The sequence below is a fragment of the Aethalodelphis obliquidens genome, unplaced genomic scaffold, assembly GCF_003676395.1.
Source record: "Aethalodelphis obliquidens isolate GAN/ISIS:26980383/991018 unplaced genomic scaffold, ASM367639v1 scaffold7, whole genome shotgun sequence".
Lineage (NCBI taxonomy): Eukaryota > Metazoa > Chordata > Mammalia > Artiodactyla > Delphinidae > Aethalodelphis > Aethalodelphis obliquidens.
Window position 1 is genome coordinate 40456628 of NW_020837951.1, and position 26488 is coordinate 40483115.

General features: G+C 40.8%; 1 protein-coding gene across 10 annotated transcripts in view; it reads right to left on the bottom strand.

Annotated features, from left to right (window-relative positions):
- TLE4 (TLE family member 4, transcriptional corepressor) overlaps positions 1 to 26488 on the bottom strand; it is a 155609-nt gene that overhangs the window by 66852 nt on the left and 62269 nt on the right. For 6 of the 10 annotated variants that reach the window (XM_027105633.1, XM_027105636.1, XM_027105628.1 and 3 more), the window contains 2 exons: positions 13538 to 13742; positions 12257 to 12273 (listed from right to left, as the gene is read on the bottom strand). In XM_027105633.1, the coding sequence (XP_026961434.1) occupies positions 12257 to 12273; positions 13538 to 13742 (222 nt within the window). The remainder of the gene's footprint in view (positions 1 to 12256; positions 12274 to 13537; positions 13743 to 26488) is intronic. The other 4 variants (XM_027105634.1, XM_027105629.1, XM_027105635.1 and 1 more) reach the window with 1 other exon arrangement.

A 26488-nucleotide genomic window follows, 5' to 3' on the forward strand; every position in this document is an offset into this window, starting at 1 on the left:
AGAGGGCTATTTACTGGGAGCAGCAACAAAAAACTTTGTTTTCCTCATTCAGAGAAACTACCTGAAAAGCAAGTGAGTGGGCTGCAACACCCAGCAGTCTGATGATAATATTTGAGCTCTGTGGTCCAATTGTTTCACTGATTCCCACAAAACAGAATCTGAATGAGAGTAAAAGGCACCATCAAGACTGGGAGGCTACAGAACGTTGCCACTGGCATTGCTGTTGGTGTTTGCTAAAGGTTCCCTGTTTGCATGTATTTGCACATCAGCCCGGCAGCTTCCCGGGAACACTGCCTTCAGAAGCTAGTCCTCCAATCAGCATAGACTCGTCCTATATGCACATTTTAAGAGAACTCAGGACTAACTGGAAGCTCAAAGAAATGAAGGGGAACAATCCACTAATGTATTTTATTCTACTCAGAAGACATTATATCTCAGTTCCATACTTTAATAGGAAAACGATTTGAGGAAAGGGATTGCATCTAATCTTTACTTTGCACCCCCAATGACGCAGTGCAGGCCTATTTGCCCTCCAGCTGCCAATCGATACGTACTGACTAACTTTAAATAGTTTATTCAGACTGCATTGCTCAATTTTCAAGTTCATCTATCAATCCCAACAGGTTGCGAAGTCAGAAACCATTAAAATGATAACTTTTGCTCAGTTGTCTAACAGGAAATCAGGAAAATCAGCTACAGAGGTACAGCTGTGTCTTTTTAATATGCAAAGGAAAACATACAAATTGACAAATAGTTCTTCCTACTTAAAAGCCCCTCAATATTAATGACAATCAAGCAAATCAAATGGACTAGCATGAAGCACAGAGTTTTGCCTTAATACATTTATTAACAAAATTTCTCACCCTACAAGTTAAACATAACAGACTACATCCAACACGGGACATTTCATATGTAATATCCTTCTTTCCTCCCCAGGAAAGAGGGTCAACCCATAAGGGAGAATGGAGGCTGAGAGAAAAGGGTAGAAGGAGAAAAAAGGAAGAGAAGGAAACTGAAAATGACAAGGGTGAGCAAAATGATTTAACAAGGGAGCATCTGGCACTGACAGGAGGAACGGAACACACGCGGTAGGTGGAGGGTGCTGCAGGCTGAGGGAGGGGTGCCTGTCTGAAAATTTTGTTGGGGGCAAGAATTGAAGACAATCCCGTTTGGAGTGGGGGAGTAACTCCTAATCGAACAATTCCAAAGTATTGTTCTCGGATGTGTCTCCATTTAGTCACAGTTTGCTCTCTTCTCCCAAGGGCAAAACTGTCACCAGCTCAGTTTAAAATTTCTCTAAATAAGGTCAGACTAGGTTACTACAAGATTTTATCAGCAAAACAGATTCCAGCCTAAGCTTCAGAAGTCTCATTCTGACAGGTCCAATATGGTTTGGTTATAATCCCTGGAGCAGGACTGGGGCTGGGGCAAAGGGTGTGGAATAACTCAGAGACCTTTCAAGTCCTGATAACTGTGGTATAAACACAAGTGATTATTTCAATTTTCTCTAAAGATTATTTTTTCAGGGTAGCCCAATAAACCCAATAATGCCCAGACTTACTAGGAAATTTTTTATTCATTTCCCCATGCACCAGAAAGTAAGCTAATAACGTCCCACTGAGAGTGCTGTCAAGCCAATCCCTGCACTGCTGGACGCACCACCGGGATAAATCTCCTTTCACTTGCTGTTCCAGCATCCACTTGAGGGCTAGGTCCTGGGGACTGCTCCAGACACAGTGTCACAGGCACAAGCCTGAGTGGCCCAATCAGTGCCAAGAAAAGAACAAACTAAAAAAGATTAATTCACAGATGTTCATGCATTTCACATACACAGTGCCCCATGGCCCGTTGCTAGGGCAACGGGAGACCACCAGTGTGCGCTTTATTGGCTTTATGAAGTGTGTCTCGGGGACTAGAGTCCGAGAAATGCTGCATAATAATAGTGTGGCTTTTCTGAAGCCTTGTCTTCAGTGTTTATCCACATTTAACCTTCCGAGTTTTATAAAGAGCATCGTTATGCATAGCCTTCAACCCCCCACCGCCACCAAACTGCCTCAACTTCCTATCTAGAAACATTAAAATGCATCTCCTGGGGGTCCACTTTGGGAAGGTCCATGTTAAAGTGCTCAACCAATTCCGCCGGCGGGGGGAGGGCCTACAACCATTTAAAAGATCACTGTATCAGTGCAGTCAACCGTATCAACCACTTCGGAACAGTGAAGAAGCTACGAAACCAGAACACACACATGCCCCTAATTTTCTGTGCATCAGGAGGAACCTTGCTTTTGACTATCGGGGATCGGTTTTCGCCAGACGGAAGAGCAGAACCAGCGAGGCTTATCAGGCCAAAGGCTCTCCCTATCTGACAGAACATTCTGTGATGATGGCTCTCTTCCACGCCTGCACTGCTAGGGCAGTTATGACAGACAGCCACACGCAGATACCGAGGACTTGAAGTGTGGCCAGTGCAACAGAGAAACTAGATTTTAAAATTTTATTTCATGTTAGCTATCTTAAATTTAATAGCTTCCTGTGGCTAGTGGCTACCATGCTGGACAGCACAGTTTTACTGGCTTACCAGACAACTACATACGTTTTGCAAAGTTCATAAAAACACTGTCTCTTCATGCTTTTAGCTTCTGCTTAATTCATAATACTCTTAACTCCAAGTAAATGTACACAGAACAGTATTCAGGACTGTGGCTGCCTCTCACTGTGTGGTTCCTAACAGCCCCCGGTACTCGGCCTAATCAGCCTGTTTCTTTGTCCAACAGGCCCCGGGATGAAGAGTGACTTTCCTCCCTCCCCCAACTCAGGGTGGGAGGTTAAAATCACAAATGTCACAACTCTCAGAGCAGTAGCACAGATCAAGTGTTAACCTAAAGGGAAGGGGTGGGTGAAGGGGAGAATACAGGCTGTCGGGGGAGAGGGAGGATCTGGAATGAAGAGGAGAAAAATAAAGCCAGTGAATAGATCAATAGAAGCAACAGCTTACATTCAGATTCACAGGAGAAAGAACACACCGAGACAATCATTTCCTGGGAAAAGCTCAAGCCTAATGAGAATTTACTCTGCTCCTTTATGTGACAACCAGCCCTTTTGTGGCACGGGCTTCCTGACTGACAGGAACCCGGGGCCCCTTAATAGGATTTCCATATTATTTCCAACACCTGCCCAGAAGTTATTTGTTTACACTGAAGGAGGCAAGATTCTCAAATCAGACATCTGCTTCTAGTTCAGGCATATCTTAGGAAACCATCTAGAAAGCAGCTTTGTTACCATGGTGACATTTTTATTTTCCTCCTTTGGTTGGCTCAAAACATTAGCATTTCCAATTTTATTTTGTTGTTCAAAAGGCCAAATGTCACTCAAGAAAACAGAAGTTTAAAGAAAGATAAATGAATACTCAAAAATTTCTAAAATAATTACAATGACTATAAGGAAGAATAAATAAAAATGAGGTATTATTACATTGCCTACTGGCTTCTCTCATTGGGTGGCATCACTAACCTGTTTACCTTTCCTCCCCCTCCCCTCTCCTTTTTCCCTTAAATATCAACACTCAGCAACTTGAAAAGTACCAATTTGAGGGGAAAAAAAAAAAAAGATTCATGAATCCTTAGGGTGTGATACAATTATAAATAAGTCCATTTTCATGAAAAAGAATTCAAGCTCACCCTACAGCCATGGTGAGGGACCGGAAAGTGTAAGCTTTTCATGAACATTAGTGGTTGAAGATGGGATGGAATAACAAACAGTGTGAGGGAAGAAAGGCAGACTGCACTTGAGTAGATTTCATGCATGTGTACGTTACTGTTTTCCTGTTAGGGGTGGGGGGAGAAGGGGACTTAGCCACCAATTACAACTATCACACATAAACAGAAATTAAAGTGACAATAGTAGTAGTTGACACTTAAAATGCTTTTTTAAGTGTTAAAATGTATTACATACGGAAATATTTGGATTGGTTCTGAATAATGAATCTGATAAAGTCATGTTACTTACTTTGTTCAGTTTTTAGATTCAAAGTAAAACCACCAAGTATTCAAACTAAGATTTAGTTCTGATTTGCCAGATATAAGCAGCATTTAGTCTTGAAATATGACTTCATCAGTTTCATGTAACAGCAAGTTTATTTAAAAGGATCCAGAACTCTTAGAGCATGTATTAATTAGTCAGCCCTCAGCAAACTTCCTTTCCAGTCCTCTTTCATGAAGCCCGAATTCTGTTCAACCCTGTCCCAAGGCAGCTGCCATGGTAATTACTAGATATGACTCCTCTTCACGTCCAAAATTACAGCCCTTGTTAGTGGCTGGCCCCCAGGTGTACAGAGTCTTTAACCCAGAAGATATCTGAAGCACTTCAAAAGCACAATAAAACAAAATATACAAGTTGGGTAGAGTTAAGAGTTGTAGCAGAAATAATTCAAGAAACAGAGAAGTGAGGATACTGAGCATCCCCCTGGGTAATTTTATGATTTTTCCAGAGTGGGTTATAGTAAGTGTTACTATATAAGACTATAAAAAAGATTATGAACCATTCTTTCAAATAATTCTTTTGGAAGAATTATGTACATTTTGAGAAACAAATGCTTTTGAAATTCAAATGCCAGTTTAAACAAATAAATATTGAGCCCCTTTAAAATTGAAAAAAAAACCATGTTGAATAAAAACTTTATGATGTAATATTTTTGCAAGAGATGAAATGCATTCTAATTAAGAACATTAGAGACATTAAACATGGGGATGAAAATGTCTGGTAACTAAGAGGTTTGGTTTATGGAGGAAAAGAATTAAACCGCCCTTGCCAAAAACCAGCTGGGGAAGGCAGGCCCCACAACCAGCCCCGCCCCTGCTAATTAATATTTGTTCTGCCTCAGTGATTGGTGGAGACAGCCCCAACCCCCATCACTAATCCATTCATGCTCACCACCTGAGGACCAGCTATGCCCTAAAGATATTTATTCATCTGTTTGACAAACAAACAATTATAACATATTTTCTGGAATTAGGGCACCTGCTACATTTCACACAGCTTACACGCCTAGAGGCAGGTATCAATTAATACTGAACAAATTACTGCATCATAAACCCATAGAACAAAATTCCTGATTATTCTGTGATAAGGTAACTCTAAATAGGAAAATACATGGCAGAAACAAATACCTCTACAACGAAATAAAAAAGCAAGCAAAATGCTGAAACACTTAATTTTTTTTTTTTTTTTTGTGGTACGCGGGGCTCTCACTGTCGTGGTCTCTCCCGTTGTGGAGCACAGGCTCCGGACGCGCAGGCTCAGCAGCCATGGCTCACGGGCCCAGCCGCTCCGTGGCATGTGGGATCTTCCCAGACCGGGGCACGAACCCGTGTCCCCTGCATCGGCAGGCGGACTCTCAACCACTGCGCCACCAGGGAAGCCCTGAAACACTTAATTTTAAATTACCATCTTATTTTGGAAAATTCAAAGAGTTAAACATTAAATCCTTGATAGGTATACTTTAGAACATTAAACTATTTCCCTACCACTCAACGCCCAAAATGAAATATAATTACCACTGTGTTTATTTGGCTAATGGTATGGCCAACTTTATTGCTGAAACATACCTTATGGTGTAAGATGTATACTGTAAAATTCATTTATAGGTCAGGACTGAATAACGAACGTAACAAAACATCTACATTCCAGATGCCTGGGAAAAAATGCCTGTAGTAGTAGCTTTGAGATCCAGGGAAGTTAAATGACTTGCCCATTGACACACAGATGACCTAGAGGGAGAAGGGAATCCTAATTCTATTACAATTCCCTTCCTACTCACCCTTTTTTTTTTTGTGGTACGCGGGCCCCTCACTGCTGTGGCCTCTCCCACTGCGGAGCACAGGCTCCGGACGCGCAAGCCCAGCGGACATGGCTCACGGGCCCAGCTGCTCCGCAGCATGCGGGATCCTCCCGGACCGGGACACGAACCCACGTCCCCTGCATCGGCAGGTGGACTCTCCACCACTGCGCCACCAGGGAAGCCCCTTACTCACCTTTGATTTGTCCTCCTGTACAGTTCCACCAAGAAGATAAGATTCTTGCCCTCAAGGAGCTAAGAATCTAGTGAGAGAGATCGATGCTGTGCTGGAGCACAGGGCATCTAGGACACTACACCCTTAAGGAAATAGATGTACTTAATATATTTTAAAAACCCTACTTGAAAATGTATTTTTAAAAGCCTAGCTTAAGCAATATGCATGTCTGGTAAGTGAAGCTGGACTGCAAATACATCACAGTCTGTGTATGAAGGTAAAAGGATACAAATAGAATTCTATTTCTTGACGATCAGCATACATTCCTAAAAATTTTACTCCCCGATTATTGGTAAACTTCACTGAACTGTTTATCAACAACATGTACATGCAAACCTAGATGTCATTCTTCTACCCGTTCTCTCATCATAAGAAAAAGACTCTTCCTAGTATGATTCAGGAGAAAGTCCTCTTGACACCACTGGGAAGCACGCAGAGACATCCAGAATATGGGCCATTCGTAGGAAGGCTGGCCCAGGTTCTTCAACAAATCAGTGGCCCAGAAAAAATTTTAAAAGGAGGGAAACTCTTGCAAACCAATTCTTTGAAATAATCGAAGAAGTCTGCTTATAGGCTCGATATTAGAAGCTATCAAGGAATTATTTTTATTAAGTGATTAAAGGCATTATGATAAAAGTGATTAAATGTCCATTGTTTAGAGAAATGTGTTCATTTTAGGTAATGAAGTACATAAGGGTAAAACGCATGCTGGAATTTGTTTCAGAATATTTTAGCAAAGAAAGAAAGATTAAAATGTGACTAAAAATCGATAGCTCTTATACCTTGATGTGAAGTATATGGAAGTATATGGAGGATCTTGGCACTATTATTTCTACTGCTGAGTATGTTTCAAATTTTTAATAACAAAGGATGAGACTGAGTCACCCAGAAAGCTTTCCCTTGAGGATGGCAATGGCTATGTGACCTTGGGCAAGGTCTCAACACCTCTAAACCTTTCCTCAAATGTGATATAAACAATAAATAAATAAACCTTTCCTCACCACCTACCTTCACAATGAAATCTGAACTATGAGCTATATACATGCTCAGAGATCAGCGGGGTTGACTAGGTAACTAGGGTCCACAGAGGTTAGAGTGGATAAACTGGAGTGTCCAACTCACAGCCCTTAACGGCATACCTTCTTTTCTCAGATTACTGATGACTAAGGGGAAAACAGGAGACAGTGCAAGCCCCACTACAGTTTAGTTTGTCGGTAGTGTTCGGGGTTTTTTGTTTTTTGGGGTTGTTTTTGATTATACCTTCTCTTTATAGTATATTTTATGGATTTCAACTCTAGGCCTTTGTCTTTATATATAATGTGTCCTTCTAAAGTCTATAGGCAATTAATCCCACCAAGCTTTCTCACAAAGGGTTAAGATCACAAACCTTCCTACCTCACACAGTTGTATGGGGGAAAGGAAATGAGTGTTAAAAGCGAAACGGCCTGGGCCAGTTATCCTCTCTTCTACTGGCCAACCTCTCCTCCTTCAAGTGGTTTCTTCTCTGCTTTCTCCCACACAGGACATGCGAGGGGTTAAACATATTAAAAAGCACACTCTTTTCAGACTGATATTCCTTTCCAACAGGAAAAAGAGGCAGAGGGGAACAAAAGCCAAGTCACACAGGTCACACAAGAACCTGGAACAGAAACCTTCACCATTAAGTCTTGATGTACAATGTGAAGTGGCAAACAGAAGTAATCATTCTGTTAATGCAAGCTAAAAACGCACCTTCACCTGTAACACCCAACTAATGAGGCAAAAGTGCTTTCTTGGCCCGAATCATACACTTCAATTTGAACATAAAAGGAGCCTTAGTCTAATTCTCATTGATAAACCTTTATTGCCAACAGAGAATAACTGGAGAGACAAGAAGAAAATCACCGTATGATGTTTTAGTTATCTACATAGAATAAATACCAAAATAGAGCTATGACAGAATAAACAGGCATTGCCACAGATACAACTAATAAGCAGATCATTATGAAAACCCTTAAACAAAAACAAAGAATCCATACAGGACAGGGCTGGGGGGGGGGTATAGTATATATACCCACAGAAGAGCATTTAGCTTGAAAAGTATCTATATGTAAATTTTGTTTAAAAAAGTGCACTATCCATACTTATACCAGCAAAAATTACAAAAGCTATAAAGTTCCGTATTGGTGGATTGTGTGGAAACATACTCAAATATTGCATGTGGCATTTTTAGATGTTGCAGCGCTCTGGAGATTAGTTTGGCAATGTACGAATCACTAAAAATGAGCACACTCTTCGATGAGGCATATGGCACTCTGGGGAAGACAATCCAATGAAATAATAAAAATAAAAACACCACCACTTAGAGAAAAAAAATGGACTTATGCTATATTTTACAAATAAAAAATGGCAAATCCCTCACAGGACTGACTTGAGGCTACTGCATTCAGGATAAAAAACAGGACACATAACATACACAAGAGGGACTTAGGAAGTAACAATAAGCACAGTAACACCAACTTGGGAGAGGTCATGGAGCTAGTCAATAGCTGGTGATAGGCAACTCTGCCATTTATATTCAAGCTGGTCTTGATTTTGGTGGCTAGTTTTTGCTAGAAGGTGTAGACATTTGGGGTGTAATGGGACTTATTTCTCAATCTCAGATTCCTACTAAGTTTTAGGCAATCTGGCCTTCACAGCTCTGAATCATGTAGCCAATCAAGTGGAAACTGAGAGTGATGTGAGGAACCTAATGACTCCTCTTCACGAACTGGGACCTCCAGCAACTAGGAAGCTCCTGGCAGCATGTGGGAATGCTCTCTCACCACTTTGGAGCCAACCCATTTCTACCCCTCAGCCCACGGGAGGGATAGGCAGTGGAAGCTCTCATTACCTCAGAAAATGTTTCCTCGGTTTCACTTATATCCTTTCAAAAGAAACTATAGAAGAAGTTAGAAAGTCCCCACTCAGGAAAGAGTAGTAGGAACCTATTTTGGGCTTTCCACCCTATCAGCTAAGGGTGAGAGTGGACCGTGGTCTGTGTTTCCTGCCATTGTCAGCCCCAAATCCGAGGCTTACTGTGGGCACATGTATGAGGGTACTGGATGGCCAAGTTACAAGCGGGTGCCTCGGATCCTTACTTTAACAGCCCTAGAACACACACCATTCTGGTTTCTCCTCACCAAATAAAATGAGTCTTGGGCTCCTACAGTGCTTGCTCCTTTAGGTCCATGTTTACATTCTCCATCCTTGTTGAAAAATTCAGATACAGGTCTGTTAATAACAGGCTTAGGAATGAACGTGGCTACTGGAGCTATAGAAAACAAGATCAATAAAGCCAAGAGCATTTGGTTCAGTGGTCACAGAACTTCCGAGAAAAGAAAAGGAAGAAAAAGGCCCAACATTTTAACGAGGGAATTTCTTTCATTTTTACTTGATAACTCAAGGTAAAGCAACTTAATTACCTGAATCTTTACAGTAAGTTTAAATTTATATTTTATAAGCTATTCTGAAATCTGCCCTGTTTAATAATCTGTAACATCAAAAAAAACATTTTAAAGTGTCTCTCACAATTAAACCCATCCACAACTTTGCATAAATCAAAATTTTGCTACCATAACAAAATGTTACACTGGGGCTGTATAACATTGCCCACATCCTCATTACATGCAACACTAATTACTACCAGAAGATTCAGAATTTTCTGCACATTAGAGGCTTTTAGAGGAGCTATAAAAAATTTCAGGCACCATTAATTTAAATTTGTATTGAAATTTCCTTTTGACAGATGGCCAAAAATTACTTATTATTTAGAGTACCAGAGCTGCCTGTTTGCACATTAGAAGAGGAAAGGGAAAAATTAAAAGCAAGAAGGAAATTTATGTCACGTTCATTACCTGTTAAATGTTAAGGAGCATTATCCTGCATGAATAAATTATTTCATACAAGCCTGACTCCAGCTGCAGGCAACTGGCATGCTCCGGCTGATAAAAACCATCTCTAGTCACACAGCAGACAATCATAAAAAGCCCCTCTTAACCAGGAACCACTTACGGGAGGATGAGGACGATCAATGGAACAAGCAACTTACTGCTTCTCTGAGCATCACAGAACACATTTACAAAAATTAGTGAACTATTTCACCTTGCAAAGCCACAGGACAGCCCCAAACCTGACACAACACGACTTCAAATTCAAGAACAGTACCCCCAAAAATATCTATTTATAGCTACCATTCCATAATAAATCAAGGCAAAATCATCCATCTCTATTTCCTTTTGTTTTTCCCCTGGCTTCCAAGCTATATAGATACTCACTCCCAGACTCATCCTGAATGATTATAGATGATTTCAAAATATACCCTACTCTGACGTGAGGGACTATAAAATGTAACTGACACAAAAGTGTGCACTGGAGTATAAATATTTTCACAGTCTTCTGGGAGTGGGGCATGAGAGGAGGCTTTTGTTTAGTTCACTGGCCTGCCTGAAGGTATGTATTTATCATATGAAGCAGGGAATGTTTATGTTATTGGCCTCAGAATAACTAGACAGCCTTTCCAAGGGCTGCTACCAGCAAATCTTGGTCAATGCATTTACTTACTACTTCTTAGGTACATATGTGTGGAATACTTACTACACTCTGATTAAGAATGCTTTTTAATTTAGGTACTGATGTTCATATTATACAACAAAGTACACAACTGTAAATGCATAATTAAATAACTCAATGTGTGCAGTTCCAATTGTAAACGTTGACATTTCTATGGGTATGCAGATACCCTTTCAAATTACAAAGATTCTTGAAGGGTAAAATAGATACATTTTATTTTCCATCATTTAATGACTTTGGGAAAAAAAAACCCTACTTCCCTTTTATTATAAAAGGACAAGGAATAAAGAGGCATTCAAAGTGACAGCACAGGTGGTTTCAGGGGAAGATTTTAGTCTCCGTGTACATAACTTCATTAAAAATGGCAAGAGAGGACTTCCCTGGTGGCGCAGTGGTTAAGAATCCGCCTGCCAATGCAGGGGACACGGGTTCGAGCCCTGGTCCGGGAAGATCCCACATGCTGCGGAGCAGCTAAGCCCCTGTGCCACAACTGTTAAGCCTGTGCTCTAGAGCCCACGAGCCACAACTACTGAAGCCCGCGCACCTAGAGCCTGTGCTCTGCAACAAGAGGAGCCACCGCCATGAGAAGCCCGTGCACCACACCGAAGAGTAGCCCCCGCTCGCAGCAACTAGAGAAAGTCCATGCGCAGCAACGAAGAACCAATGCAACCAAAAATAAACAAACAAACAAACAAACAAACAAACAAACTGCAAGAGATGTAACTGCCTATGCTCCGAAACATTCAACTGTTGTAAAATACGAGAAAAGGAATTGACAGCATCTGTGCTTTGGCCAATGCTTGAGAACTGCCCTTGCTTTCTAATCTATACAAAATACAACGGCATGCGTAATACAATTATCCACAATACAGTAGCATATTTAGATTGTGCCTGGCTCAAAAGTTACCAAGCAGTTTCATATTTTACTCATTTTCTGCCGTGGTAGCCTGTTTTTCTTGTTTGCTTACTATATAAATTCAGGCACCCTTAGCATACCCCATTATGGTATTACACAAGCACATCCAAATCATTAGGCCCTAACTACTTTTCCTCTTTCCCTACAACTTCTCTATAAAGAGATAGAGAAGGTAGATAAGACAATGCAAAACCTAAGGAGAATAACTTGCTATACTGGAAACCAAGATGTCATTAAATTAAAGAAAAAAAATTCTTTCTGGTGAAGAAAAATGCTCTTAAATGTTTTGATAAACAGTTTTGTAGGATGGAACTGTTTCCCAAAATGTTTATTTCCTTAAAAACCAATTTTTTCCCATTATTATTTATCTTATAGCCAAAGCTTAACTGAAGAAAAGCAGTTATTCTTTTTCACATGGCAAAGACATAATAAAAAGAGCAATGCAAGCCAGATCTTATAATTCAATCTTGATCTATAAATCTGATTCTGATAGAGAAATGGGACCAATATCTTAAAAAATCTCAAACGCACAACTGAAAGCAATATAAAAATGCAGTTTACCACTATTTGGTACAGCCCACCAAATCATCCTGTAAATCTCAAAGAATCCATTACTACATTTATGAAAATCATTGAGAGCCCCCTTTTAAGCCATTCCTTCATCTGTAATTTTGAGTCCTACCTTGATGGAATCTCTGTCTGTAGGCAAAACAGCAGCAAAGGCAGAGCAAATGGGGAGAAGAAGGAAAAAAAGAAAAGTACCAGTTAGTTTACATAAAATCATACATTTGTCAAATTTGATCTCTGCTAAATAGTAAATGGCACAGTTGTCAACTTTGCTGTAAAGTTAATTATTAATATTACTAGACCAGATCCACAAAGCGCCAATTTACCTTTGACACAATTTCAGAAACCAAAGCTGGATATTTGTGTTACTTATACTCGTTTCCGACTTTTCCACTTATAGAAGTATTTATAGACATGCCTCAGCTCTGGACCATAGCACTAAGATAACTGAATGATGAACAGTACAGTGTTTCCAACATCAGAGATGGGAAATTTATGTTTATGTGATAAAAATCATTGACCCAAGATTATAATTCATGGTAATGACACTGAAACAAGAACAGATATGAGGTTTTAATTATAACCACACCCTTTTGACCAATGAACCACCCATGTACTACGTAAATTCCCACAAAGGAATGCTGGGAGAGACTTCCATTTGTTTTTCTGCCATTAACTAACAAAAACTACTAATAAACACCATACAAACACAAAGTCACATCAAAATGTCTCTGCACCATCATCTATTCTAGTGGAGGGAAGAAACCAACCTAGAAGGAGCACAAATGGCCTTACAATCAATTCTTTACATAAACAACTGTTGTTCTTAGAGGCAGAAATGAGTTCATTTCATGCTTCTAAACAGACTGGGTGAAAGAGGTAGTTAAACCAACAGATTTCATTAATTTGGGCTGTACTTTCTCAATTACTAAGACTACTGAAATTGTTTTCTTACCTGCAAGATTCTCACTGCATTATATGTGATTTATAAGTAATAACTGAGGCTGTCAAACGAGTAAATGATCAGTAAATCTTTCCCCAAAATACATTTGGTCTAAATTAGCTATTAACGCCACTCACTGTTTCAAACACAGGGCACTGTGGTACGTCATTACTGATTTAGACTTGGGGAACTTAGGGGGTAGCAAGGGATCAGAGGCAATAACCAGGAAATGCGTCCCCCCCTTGCCTTTGGGAAGCACATTAACTCTTGCCAACCACTACGGTATCATTTGGCAAAAGACTGCTTCCAATCATTAATTTACCTTCCAGGGGAAATCCTTTGTTTAGTCACTGCTAAAACGAAACCCAGAAACAAGAATAAACAATGACATACAGACCTACCCTCAGCAACAGGTAGGTAATATCAGACTGACATCCCGAGAAAACTGCTTACCTCTTTGGTGATCATTGTCATGGTGCTTCTTCTCATCTTTAATTGGAAGGTGAGATTGGCCTCCGAGGGCACTGGAGAGGGCCAGAAGGCCGGCACTGCTACCGATGGGCGGAATGGCAGGGGGCTGAAGCCCTGAAGGGTGCGGGGTCAGAGGCACTGGCAGACCATGTCCATGTGATAAATGCTGGGCCTGGAGTTGTTGCTGCTGTGAGAAACCAGACAAAGATATTGAACTTGTTCCCTATATCCGAGACACCCCCCCCAACAACAAAAGGAGAGGAAAGAGGTGCAAAAAGATCCTGGAAAGCCCAGCACCCATGAAAAAAAGATTTATTCTTTACATATATATATAAAAGGGAAGGAGATGAACAATAGAGAAATGCTATCTTTTTTACTTGGATTTGGTGGTTTTGCAACGCACTGTAAATAACCTAATTTTTAAGTAGTGAAACTAATTTACTTTTAATAGATGAAATTAGATTTAACAAAGCATCTGTATTTTGGTCTCCAAAACATAAAGCCTCACTATCATACATCTCTAATCAAAACATATATGTGACTGTTAAAGCAGTTATGTTGAAGAAAAAAAGCTTGAAAATTGAGAAAATTAGTGTTAAACAGTTCTCCCAGAACCACTGCACAGCATGCGTCGACAGTTAATTTGAAAGAGAAAACCTGAATTAACAACCCAGAAAAGGAAACTGGTTGCAGCCACCGTTTTAAGCCCTTTAAGTGTCCTCAGCGGTACTTGAGCAAATTACTAAAGAAAATCTAATGTAGCAAGGCTTGGGTCCTCCTGTAGGCTTGCTCAATAATGCTGAAATAATTGGGCACTCTGTGCACGTTTAGTGATGCTCGAATGAAAAGCTAGAGGCCTGCCCTTGTACTCTTCTCCAGCGGCCGCCTCTGTGTTGTGACAGGTTTATCTGAGTGGGACTGTGATGCATGCACCAGTAACTGTACTGACAAGAGTTTAAAGTCATTTTTACCGGCACACTGGCAACACATGGAGAAAGCCCTCGAGAGGCCGGAAGGGGAGTGCTTGACCTCAGCCGAGGCTGCAGCAAGCTGGGCTCCAGGGACCGAGGTGGGCAGGCCTTGCTGCCTCTTCCGAGGGGGAGAGGGGGAGGGGTGGTGATCGGAGGGTATTCAGTTAAATATATCCCTCAACAGGGGCCCCACACCAACCAATACCCTGATTAACAATGTTCTGTGAGAACAAGTGTTGAGAAATTCTCAGACCAACTTCTGTAGTGATTACATTTTAATTAATACCTTTAGAATCACTTTTTAGGCCTATCCTGTGATAGCTAAACAGTCTCTTCTATAATTTTCTTTCCAAGTAGGACTGCACAAAATAGCTTTCTCAAAAATGTGTGGGGTGGCACGTTCTGCTCCCCTTCACTGGTAAGAATCATCTTGAAAAATATTTCAAAGAAAAACGTGAGTTTTTTTTTTCTCCTCCCCAAATTACTTTTACTTCCCTTCTCTACCCCTCTGTATCTCTTCCTGCGTCTGACAATAAACGTCCAAAGGTAGCACTACTTAGTTCTTCTCTCCAATTGACCTGCACCTACTTACTGTACATGCACTTAAAGTACAGTCAATAAAATAGTACTAACACTTTTAAGACAACTTTACATACATAAAATGGCAAATTGGAGCAGTAATAAAGACACTCCACCAACCAATGCCCACCCTAAAGTCCTGCCAACGTGCTACCTAAATGGAGTTCAAAATAATGTCGTCCTTCATTTGAGTGGCCAAAATCATGTTCATTAATTCTTTATGTACTGTTACTTAGTTGTGACCAAAAAACACGAGCACACAATAGTTTCTAAACACGTAGAAAACAGGTCTATGAAGAAACAAGGCCTTCAGCTAAATATATGGCAAATTTATTTCAAGTCCTTGTTCTACTGAAATAACCAGAAAAATGCTCCAATTCTCTTTCTCCTCTATATCCCATAATACTTCATGTGCATGGGTCGGGCACATAGCCACTTTCTATCTCAGATCAGAGTTCAATCAGCAAGCATTTATTAAGAGTCTGCATATGTCCTTCTCACCACCTTTCCTAGACTCTAAGCTCTGTGAGAGTCTGCATCCGACACACGCCCTAGCTAACTGCAGGCACTGAGACATTCATATATCTGAGCAATTAAAAAATATGTCTATTTCATTAGATATGAAAAAAAAACCCTCAGCCAAAAGCAAAACTTTCAGTGGCCCAGGTGTTTCTTTTATTTTTGTCTCATAGGACCAAAAATAAGCACTAACAGCCTCATTTTCCTGTCCATCCAGAACTTTCCAAAGGCAAAAAGCATACCCCTAGTCTGCAGCACATGCCATTCATAGTGAAGACTTCCTGGGTTCCTTACTTGTACTCTATTCTACCTCAAAATAGCTCTAACACTAATCTTCTCCTATTCTCCATTGTGCCCCTCTTAAAGGAGGATCCCTTTCCCTTCCAAGGACCAGACTCCTCCCCCTGCAACATCTTTTCTTCCCTTCTCCCTTCGTTGCTCCATCAATTCTCCAACTCCCCACCCCCACCTCCACCTTAGGTGGTTCTGTCACTGATTTTGCTCTTCTGCTTGCAAGCCTAATTCCAGCATCTCTAGCATTGTGTTTAAGACGAATTGCCTCCCTAACACTAAGAGAACTTGAGGTAGCACTTTTTCAGGAGGGGAAAAAAACCACTATATTTTAATCACATTTTGTGTCCTCCACTGCCCCTAACACAGTGCCTTGGCACATAATTGGCACTTGATAAATGTTTGGTAAATTTAATTAAATTAACCCTCTTTTGCCCTCTTCAGCTACTGGTGTGTGTGTGTGTGTGTGTGTGTGTGTGTGTGTGTGTGTGTGTGTGTGTGTGTGTGTGTGTCCTTGTCTATGGAGAGCCAAATTTCTTTAAAAACTAGTGTTAATTTGCAGTCCCCAGTTCTTAACAACCCCCTCCTGTAGACAGACAGACAGACACACACACACACACACACACACACACACACCTTACTCCTTAACCCCCTGTAAACTGGACTCCAGGCCCACCAATCTCAAAAAACCTGATGATGATTCAGAGAGCTATTTTTTCAAGATGTCACAGTCGTCTTTCTGATATATCTCAGCCAGAGCTAGCATATCCTCCTTATGAAACTCTCCTCCACCTGCTTCAGGAACGCTACAGTGATCGCCACAGCCTCTCGTTAGTTCTCTCTCTGAATGCTGCTGTCAGATTTCCTTCTTGGCTTCTCCCTGTTTACTCCAGAGGTAGAGTCCTAAACCTTTGGCTCCTTTCCCATGCTCCAGTAGCTCCGGTCTAACTTCTTGCCAGACAAGTCTACTTGGCAGTTCAGCACTACCTGAAAATGAAATGCTTAACACAAACCCCCTAAGTAACTTCCACTGGCTCACGTTATCAGTCACCACTCATTTGTTTTTCTTCTGTGCTCCTATATCCGTCATCACCAGCTCCTGTCAAATCTCAATTCCAGCATATTAGTCAGACCCTCATCATCCCGTACTTTGATTAGCGCAAGTCTCCATTAGCTCATTTTGACTGTACGAACCCACCCTGCATCATCACTGCCAGTATTTTTCCCTCAATTCATGGCCTCTCCTGTCTCTTAGAACAACCTCTCCATTACTTATCTAAGTTGTACTCACCCATCCTGCTCAGCTCATGTTTCACCTGTTCTGCAAAGGCCTCTCCAAACGTGCCATGTGTCTACTTACAGGACTCCCTGTATCATTCACTGGCACAGGCTGCCTCATAAAGGTACTGTTACTCATCTTTTTACGGATAAGAAGACCCTGACCTGCCAACAAGATTGTGACATTCTGGAGAGAAGAGACCAGCCTCAGGACTCTTTGTACCCCTGGCACCTGGCTCACCACTATTTAGTCATATGGCCATATATTTAAAGCTTTTGGTAAATTAAATTTCTACTAAATAAAAGAGAGTTCCTATATATCCTTTACCCAACTTCCACTAATGTTAAAATGTCTTACCTACCCATAGAATTTATCAAAAAAAAAAAAAATCTTACATACCCAATTTACCAAAACTAAAAAATTAACATTGTACATTACTATTAATCAAACACAGACTTCATTCAGATTTCTCTTGTTTTCCATTAATGTCATATTTCTGTTCCAGAATGCCACACTGCACTGAGAGGTTTTAATTTTTCACTTGCTTTTATACCAAAATTATAAAAGCCCTTCCAATGATTTTATGAATAACAACATCCAAATTACAAAAGTATCGTTAAACAGAATATGCCTTGAACTTAGGAGAGAGAGAGGAAAAAAATGAGAGGGGACGACCATAAACCCATTTTACGAGTCATCCACTATACGTACAAAATATCAGACAAAAAAGCACACTCAGGGCACCCTGTAGAAAGGAGCAATTTTTAGCAAGTGTTTAAAATATAAAACTATCAGGTAAAAATGAGATTAAGTAAGTTACCAAAAGGTAGATGATAAAAATATAAGACAGATATACTGAAATACTTTCGTAGGTTTTTAAATGTTTATATCAAGCAAATCACTTTCTGTATTTAGTGGTCATTTTTAAATTTCTTTGTAAGTTTTCTCCTTAGAAGCTATCCTAGCAGCACAGTGACAGGTATAATGGATAATGATTACCGATTAGTCAATAAAACCAATGTATTAGAGACCATCTTCTTTACATAAAAACAGTAAGTCACCAACAGCTAAACTGGACTTTATCCTTTACTCCATCAAAAAAAAAAAAAAAAGCCTTTATCAAATTACAAATAACATTCAAGAATTGAAAATTAAAAAGAATCTCTATCAAGGACTCTCATCAATAGAGGAAAACTCATAGCAGATTCCCTGGAAAAGGACTCAGGTTTCTCTGGATATTATTTAAGGAGCTGGGGTAGCACAACCTAATGGACTTCCCTATAGTACAGCAAAAGCTTGTGGATGTTTCCCAATAGGTTACTGTCCTCTGATCTCCACCCTGTCTGTGTTAATTACACAGCAATTAACCTGCAAAGGTTTACTTTATCCTATCACCAAAGAAACATAAAACCTCTTGCTTTTTGAAGACAGAGAGAAAGGAAATGGATCTTAAGAGCACACCAGTTCAACACTGATTTATTATTAAAATAATTTAAGATAAATCACCACTCTAATCACAAAGCAGCAGGTTAAAAAATGCTTACCTTATAAGGAAAAAAGAAAACAATCAAGCCAAAAAAATAAGAAGAGGAGAGCATAGACTGTAGTACCACTTAAACATTAAAATAAAATACACTCTATGTAACCATAACTGAAAAAAAAACCTCCTGAGAAAGATACCTATCTTGAAAAATTTCTTCTGACTGGGCTTCCTAGGCCATTACTATCTTGGGTGCCTTATTTAAAAAAAAAAAAAAAAGGAAGAAAAAGAAAAAGAAAAGAAAGAAAACACTCTCATATCAAACCAGGATACAAAATAAAAATCTTTTTTTCTTTTCCCTTGATGGACCATTCAAGAGAATAAACCTTAAAATGGAGTGAACTTTAAACTTAGGCAAATAAGTACTCCATTAAGGTAATTAATTTAATTTTGAAAAATAGCCAGTAATTAGTTCTAAAATACACAGCAATGAGGTAGTAGATGCAGCCTCAATTCTGTTAATAGCTTTTTACTGGAGATTCTGTAACAAAGAATTATCTCCTCACAGTTTCAAGTTTGGAAAGAAGGGAAAAAAGAACCACTAGAGAATCAAGTTCATAGGAAATGTCTATCTGCCAGCAAAAAGAGAAATTCTTTTTAATCAAATGTCCCCAACTGCTTGATTACCAAGGCTTGACTGGTCAGTGACCAAGCAGGAAGCAGGGTGAGTGCAGAAGCTTAATCCACACAAATCCCTAGCAACTCTGCACAACTCCAACTGGAAACCAAACAGAGGTTTTCTTGTCCACCACCCTTCACTTCTACTGTGCTTTCAACAGAAGCCTCAAAAAAAAAAAAAACACTTCATTCTTAGAAGCAATGACACCCCAGCAGCAATCAGCACACTCAGTGCCGTATCTTGGTTTCTTAAAAAAGAAAAAAAAAAAAAAAAAGAGCAAGGTGAGCCTGCTGCACCTTGTGCTAGAAAGCAAGAAAGCTATCTAGACTAACAGGGTGTGACAAACAGGACAATGGGCCAACCTGAAGGGGTCCTCACTGGCAAAACCTGAGACAATTCAAGCATCATAACGAACAGTGACTGTAGTAGATTACAGCATTATTTTAAACCCAGTTGCCAGGAGTGGAGTCCACGGTACCACAAGAAAACAGGTGGAGCTGTGGGACACGCCATGAGGCCAAGGACTAGAAAATGGCTCTTCCAACCAGCTGGCCAAGCTAGGTGCACTGAACATGTGTGCCTTGATCCAATCAGGAGACATTATTCCAGGGGACAAGTAAGGGAGGGACCGACAGACCCAGGAGCTGGGCAAGAGAAGGCAACAGACTCTGAAATAAAGCAGCGAGCACAGAAAAGGGCCCGGGGGCTGGTATCTACACTGCTCTGACCGCGAGGGTACGTGTTAGTAGGGACCCTGTCTGTGTGGGCTGGGCTGAGTCTGAGAAAGGAGATCCTGGATGATATGTGGGGATGCAACATCATGAAGTGACATCAGAGCTGCTGTCTGGAGTCCTCACCATCTCTGCGAGCAAGAGCAGGGCACTTTACGACTTCAGACCTCAGTTCCTTCATGTAAAATGTGGAAAGGGTTATAAAATCTACCTCCCCAAGGCTGCTGGGAAATGTATGAGACTGTGCATATAAAACCCTTAGCGCAGTGCCTGGCAAATAATAAACACTCAATAAATGGTTGCTGCTATCATTGGAAAAAGGTATCCAGAAGTCTATATCCACACACACACTCACTCACGGAAAACGAGGGGAAGGAGGAAGGGAGGTAGGCAGGAAAAGCTCTTCTTTACAGAAGAATATTAATTTAAAAGGAAAAAGAATTTAGAATTTACCACTTCATTACTCCAAATGTATTAACAGCATCAACAGATACTAAAACCACTGGGTAAAATGTTGTTGGGGAACAGGTTATTCACATGTCAAAGTATCATCCCAGGTTACTAGCTTCACCAACAATGTGATACAACTGGGAAATACACAGCATCACCCAGGTACACAATATCACCAAGGTAGTGTTTTTACTAAAAATACTTAACCTGAATCTAAACATCAGAAAACAATCAGATGAGTCCAGGTTGTAGGGCAGTCCACCAGGCTGGCCTGGAATCTTCAAAATGCCAAAGTCATAAAGCGTCTCTTGGGGGTGTGAGGGAAGACTGAAGAGACGGCACAACAAAGCCACTCTTTTTTTTTTTTTTTTCTTTTTTGCGGTACGCAGGCCTCTCACTGTTGTGGCCTCTCCTGCTGCGGAGCACAGGCTCCGGTCGCACAGGCTCAGCCGGCCATGGCTCACGGGCCCAGCCGCTCCGCAGCATGTGGGATCTTCCTGGACCGGGGCACGACCCCGTGTCCCCTGCATCGGCAGGCGGACTCTCAATCACTGCGCCACCAGGGAAGCCCACAAAGCCACTCTTGAATGTGAGTACCAGATCAGGCAACAACTGCTACGAAGAAAGACGAGCTATCAAGGACTTTCTGTGGACAACTAGAGAAATACGAATATGAACTATACACTGGATGTATGGAGGTCTTAACTGTATCATGCTTATACTGGAAAACTGTTTATAGAAGATGCACGCTGATACATTAAGGGGTGAAATATCATGTCTCCCTGCCTCGTACTTTCCAACAATTTGGCACACACAAAGTATGTATCTGTCTGTATGTATGTATACACATTACAAAGCAAAAGTGACAAAATATTAACTGGTGAATCTAGGTGGTAAGTACACAGTGTTTGTTTTACTATTCTTACCACTTCCCTATAGTTGTAGAGGTGGGGAAAATAGGATGTGCCCTTCTAGACAAAAAATTGGGAGTTCTTACTTTGATCAAATATCTCTAGCAAAAGCTAAAAGTTAAGTGAATCCATAGAAAGAAGCAAGAATATAAAAAAGAACAAAGGAAGGAACTTTACAACCTAAGCTTATCTGTAATTCATTCCTGATGACTTAAAACATGAGATTTACTGCAGGGGAAAGACCAGCATTTATAGCAACCCAACGAAGATCATCACTGCAAGGATAAGTTTCTCACACTAAAACCACAGATCTCTATGGTCCTCAAGATCTCTGGACTGGTCTTTAAGGGGAAGACAGGTAACAAGCAAAGAAGCAAATTCCATGAGTCCTGTGCCAAGGATTCCACTGTCTTAACTTGCAGTTTAACTCACAAAGTAAAAACAGCAAGAAAAGGAAAGGACAAAAGTCCCCCAACCCTGAGTTATTATATTAACTTTCCCATCAGAAATCCTGTTAGAATTTTTTCTGAATTGGTCCATAGTTTACTAGGAGAAGTATTTCTAAGCAAATTAATAATAGAAATACATTTTCCTGGAGGCTTGTTTAAACTACTTAATGAGTTTTTTGAAGAGATTTTAACACATTATCTTACTGAAACCAAGGCTTCTATTTTGTGTTGTAGTCATTAAAGTTACCAAGCTAAGGGATCCTGCTCAGAAAAGCTTTCTTTAGTTACTTCACAGTATTCTTTAAAAGTAAAGCTGCATCTAAAAAGCCTGTCTACTTCAGATTCTTCAGTAACCCTGCAGCTGACCTTAGAACTTTAGAAGTAGAATGAACCTCAGATGACAGCTAGATGAGTTGCTTTCCAACATTTTGACCACAACTCCTGTGTGTGCATGTTGCATATCTGCATAGAATAGACACGTAAATAAAACAAAAGTTTAACAAATACCAGATGCTATGTGCGGCACATTTTTATATTTTCTATTCTCTTCTTTTTTAAAATAAAAAATGTTGACTATTGATTTCACTGCATAGTCATGAATCTCAGGAACTGCAATTTGAAAAACACTGAACCAGGCTGTGATACTGTGATTTACAATAAGAAATATATATTTGGTCTTAGTTCACAGTTCTGGGCACAGGGCTCCAAAAATTCTAGGAATTTCCTAAGTGAAGAGAGCAATAAAAGGTGTCTTCTGTTATGTTAATGACGTGACTTTCGGAGGGCACTCGTGGTTGGGAGCCGGTTGCTAGGAGAACCAACCACATGACCAGAATGTTGGACCTTTCAGTCCCACGCACCAGACCTTCAGGGAGGGAGGGGAGAGTGGCTGGAGAGTTGAGTTCAATCACCAATGGCCACTGATTTAGTCAATCATGCATATATAAGGAAACCTCCAGAACAACCCAAAGGACAGCGTTTGGAAAGCTTGCAGGTCGGTGAACACAGGGAGATTTGGGGAGAGTAGTGCACTTGGAGAGGGTGTGGAAGCTCTGCACCCTTTTCCCATACGTTGCCCTATGGATCTGACTTCCATGTGACTGTCCCTGAGCTACATCCTTTTATTAAAGAACAGGTAATTTGGTAAGTTACATGTTTCTCTGAGTTCTGTGAGTTGCTCTAGCAAATTAATCAAACTCAAGGAGGTTGTTAAAAACACAGATGATAACACCTGTATTTGGGAATGGTGTCTGAAGTGCAGGGAGGAGGGGCATTCTTGTGGAGCTGAGCCCTTAACCTGTGGGATCTGATGCTATCTCCAGTTGAACTGTATGACACACGCAGCTGGTGTCAGAGAATTGCTTGGCGATCTGGCAAACTATATACCGCGTTAGAACTGGGTGCAGAATTTTACAGGCCAACACCTGCATATGTGAGGCCCAAGGTAAAAGTCAGTGGGAAATTGTATCCACATCAAGAATGGAACACAAGTCCTCACCATCCAGCCCAGTGAAGTACCTGCTGCCCCATCAGGACCTTTCTTAACTAGGGAGGCCTTAACACAATTGGTAAGTAATCGTTCATTCATAAGAATCAAGAGACAGCCCCTCTGAAGAAGTGACCTCTGAACTAAGACCTGAAGGATGAGAATGAGAGCACCTAGAGCTGGGAGAAGAGAATCGGAAATGAGAGAAAAGCAGTTGCAAAGGCCCAGATAGGGAAAGGAGCCTGCAGTGACCAAGGAAGAAAAAGAAGTCTGGTGGGAACCCAGTGAACAAGGAGGAAGTGGGGTCAGATGCAACATTATGGGAATCAGATCACAGACAGAAAGGGCTTTACACTTTCACTTAAGAATAATGAGAGCTTTAGGCAGTGGTGAGTTTGTTGTCGTTAAGTTTGAACTTTTAGCTTGTACAAAACTGGTAAAAGCTGGATAATTATTTGTTGGCTCTATGTGTTAACAAATATCTTCTCTCAGTTTCTAGCTTATCTTTTCATTTTCTTTAAGATATCGTCTGATGAACAGATGCTTTTAATTTTAACTGAGTAGTATCTTTTTCTTATGGTTTGAGCTTTCTGTGACCCATTAAGAAATACTTCTCTACCCCAAGATAAAAAGTCTTCTTGGTTGTTTTTCTTCTCTGAAAGTTTTAAAGTTCTGTCTTTTTATACTTTTCAGACTGACTTCTGCATGAGATAGTTACCGGACGCGCAGGCTCAGCGGCCATGGCTCACGGACCCAGCCGCTCCACGGCACGTGGGATCTTCCCGGACCGGGGCACGAACCCGTGTCCCCTGCATCGGCAGGTGGACTCTCAACCACTGCGCCACCAGGGAAGCCCCTACAATTTTTTAGTTAATGTTTTTATAGAGCAGTTTTAGGTTCACATTTATAGTTTTAAGATTAGAAAAGTTTTATCAATAACGAAGACAAGCAGAATGGAAAGAAACTGAAAGTCACACATAATCCTACCAGCCAAACAAAACTATAATGTTGATGAACCCATCCAGCATTTTTTCAATGCATATATAAGCATTTTTAAACAAAAATAACATCATGCTATCTTGTTAAATGCTTCCTTTCCTATTCAGCATATCAAAGAACATTTTCCCATACCCCTAACTAATGCTTTGACTAGATCACTCCTAATGGCTGTACAATACATGCCATTGTATAGATATGAGAGTTCACTTAACTAGTCTCCCAACTGGTTAAAGGTTAGGTTGTTTCTAATTTTGAGATATGTATGGAGAGTCACCATGGTTTAGCAATATATCACTTAAGACTGTTCCTCTGCAAGTTACAGAATACCCAAATAAAAGTGGCCTAAATAATAGAGGTTTTTATTACTCACATAACAAGTCCAGGCTTGGTTGGATGATAGCAGTATCAAGGCTCTGGGTCAGCATCTCTGGTTTTCCTGACCTCTCTCATATCCCATGTCCCCCAGGATGGCTGCTGCAGAACTGAACATTAACTCATCCTCACACAACCATGGTCAAGCACGGAAAGAGGGCAATTTTCTCTTTATGGGTCTTTCGTTAAAGAGAAAAAGGCATTTCTTTATATCTCCTTGACCTGGACAGGGTCATATGCCCACAGCGCATCTGTGAGGAAGGCTGGACTGAGCACCTGGATGTTTTAGCCATAGTAGGAGGTACGTTCAGCCTGCAAGAAACAACCAACAAAGCCTGCCCTGACATTATCTTTGCTCGTAGGCCATCTGAGGATATGAGCTGAAAGGAACCCCAAAACAACCTCTGAGTTTTCAATCCAGGTAGACAGCAGCTTATATTGTTCTCCTGCCTTCAACAGTTTCTTTTCCCAGATATTAACTTATACAGAGCTGTGTCTATAAATTGCTTTGATCAACCCAGAAACATCTGGGAAAATAAAAAAAAATACATGACTGCCACTTTGCTTTGGGATCAGTGTGGCACTGTCCCTGTTAGTCACAGAAGACAACCTGAGCACCAAGATAAACTCTCCCCCTTTAATGGAATCTACCAAGGAGAAAAAAATGCATGAGAATCACAAAGGCAGAATAGCCATGGAGCTGCCTTAAAAAGGATTTAAGAATGTGCCCTCGGGCTTCCCTGGTGGCGCAGTGGTTAAGAGTCCGCCTGCCGATACAGGGGACACGGGTTCGTGCCCCGGTCTGGGAAGATCCCACGTGCCACGGAGCGGCTGGGCCCGTGAGCCATGGCCGCTGAGCCTGTGCGTCCGGAGCCTGTGCTCCGCAGCGGGAGAGGCTGCAACAGTGAGAGGCCCGCATACTGCAAAAAAAAAAAAAAAAAAAAATGTGCCATTAAGTTTTACTTAAAGGTTTGGGGGACGGGGTTAGCTCTAGCTCTTGCTTATTAGGTCAACAGCATTATTTAAGTTTGCAATATTAATATATCCCATGAAGTAGTGTTATTCACAAGTAGGATGGACGAAATTTTCTCAAGATGGAGAAATGAAGAAAAAGTACAGTTTATCCTAAGAGAATAAGATAATTTCAAAAATAGGACTCCCCCAAATGTATTGGCAATCCCTGTGCTTTATGTCCCCCCTTACTGGTCCCCGCCCTTTGTGTGGTCCTCCAGCAGTTATCCCTCTCCCTCACCCACTACTGCCTATAATTAGCTTAGCCTCAGGCTTTTGCTTTCAATGGGTAACTGCTACCCCATCCAGTGTCCCCATGTACTTGGTTCATAACTTTGTAAAAACACGATTCATCCATCTATGGATCTACCTCTCCCACGAAATCATGAACACAGGGACCAAGAGGCAGGGACCAGTTCTTAGTCATCATTGTGCCCCAGGCCTTTAAAAGGTACACGTATGAACAGGAGACTAATAAAAGTATTCTGAAATACTTACTTGCCTGTATTTTCTTTTGATACAACTATGCGAAGGCAGCTGCTAGCTCCAGTTAATACCTCTTGATACAAAAAATATTCCAAGCAATCATTATCATTAGTTGTTCAAGATTAAATGTTTAATGTGGTTAACTTATTTTCCGTAATACCTATGAGAGTATCAACATAATGCAGTTTTTTGTTGTTGTTGTTTTTCTTAACCCACCCATAGTTCAAGAAACTCCCTCAT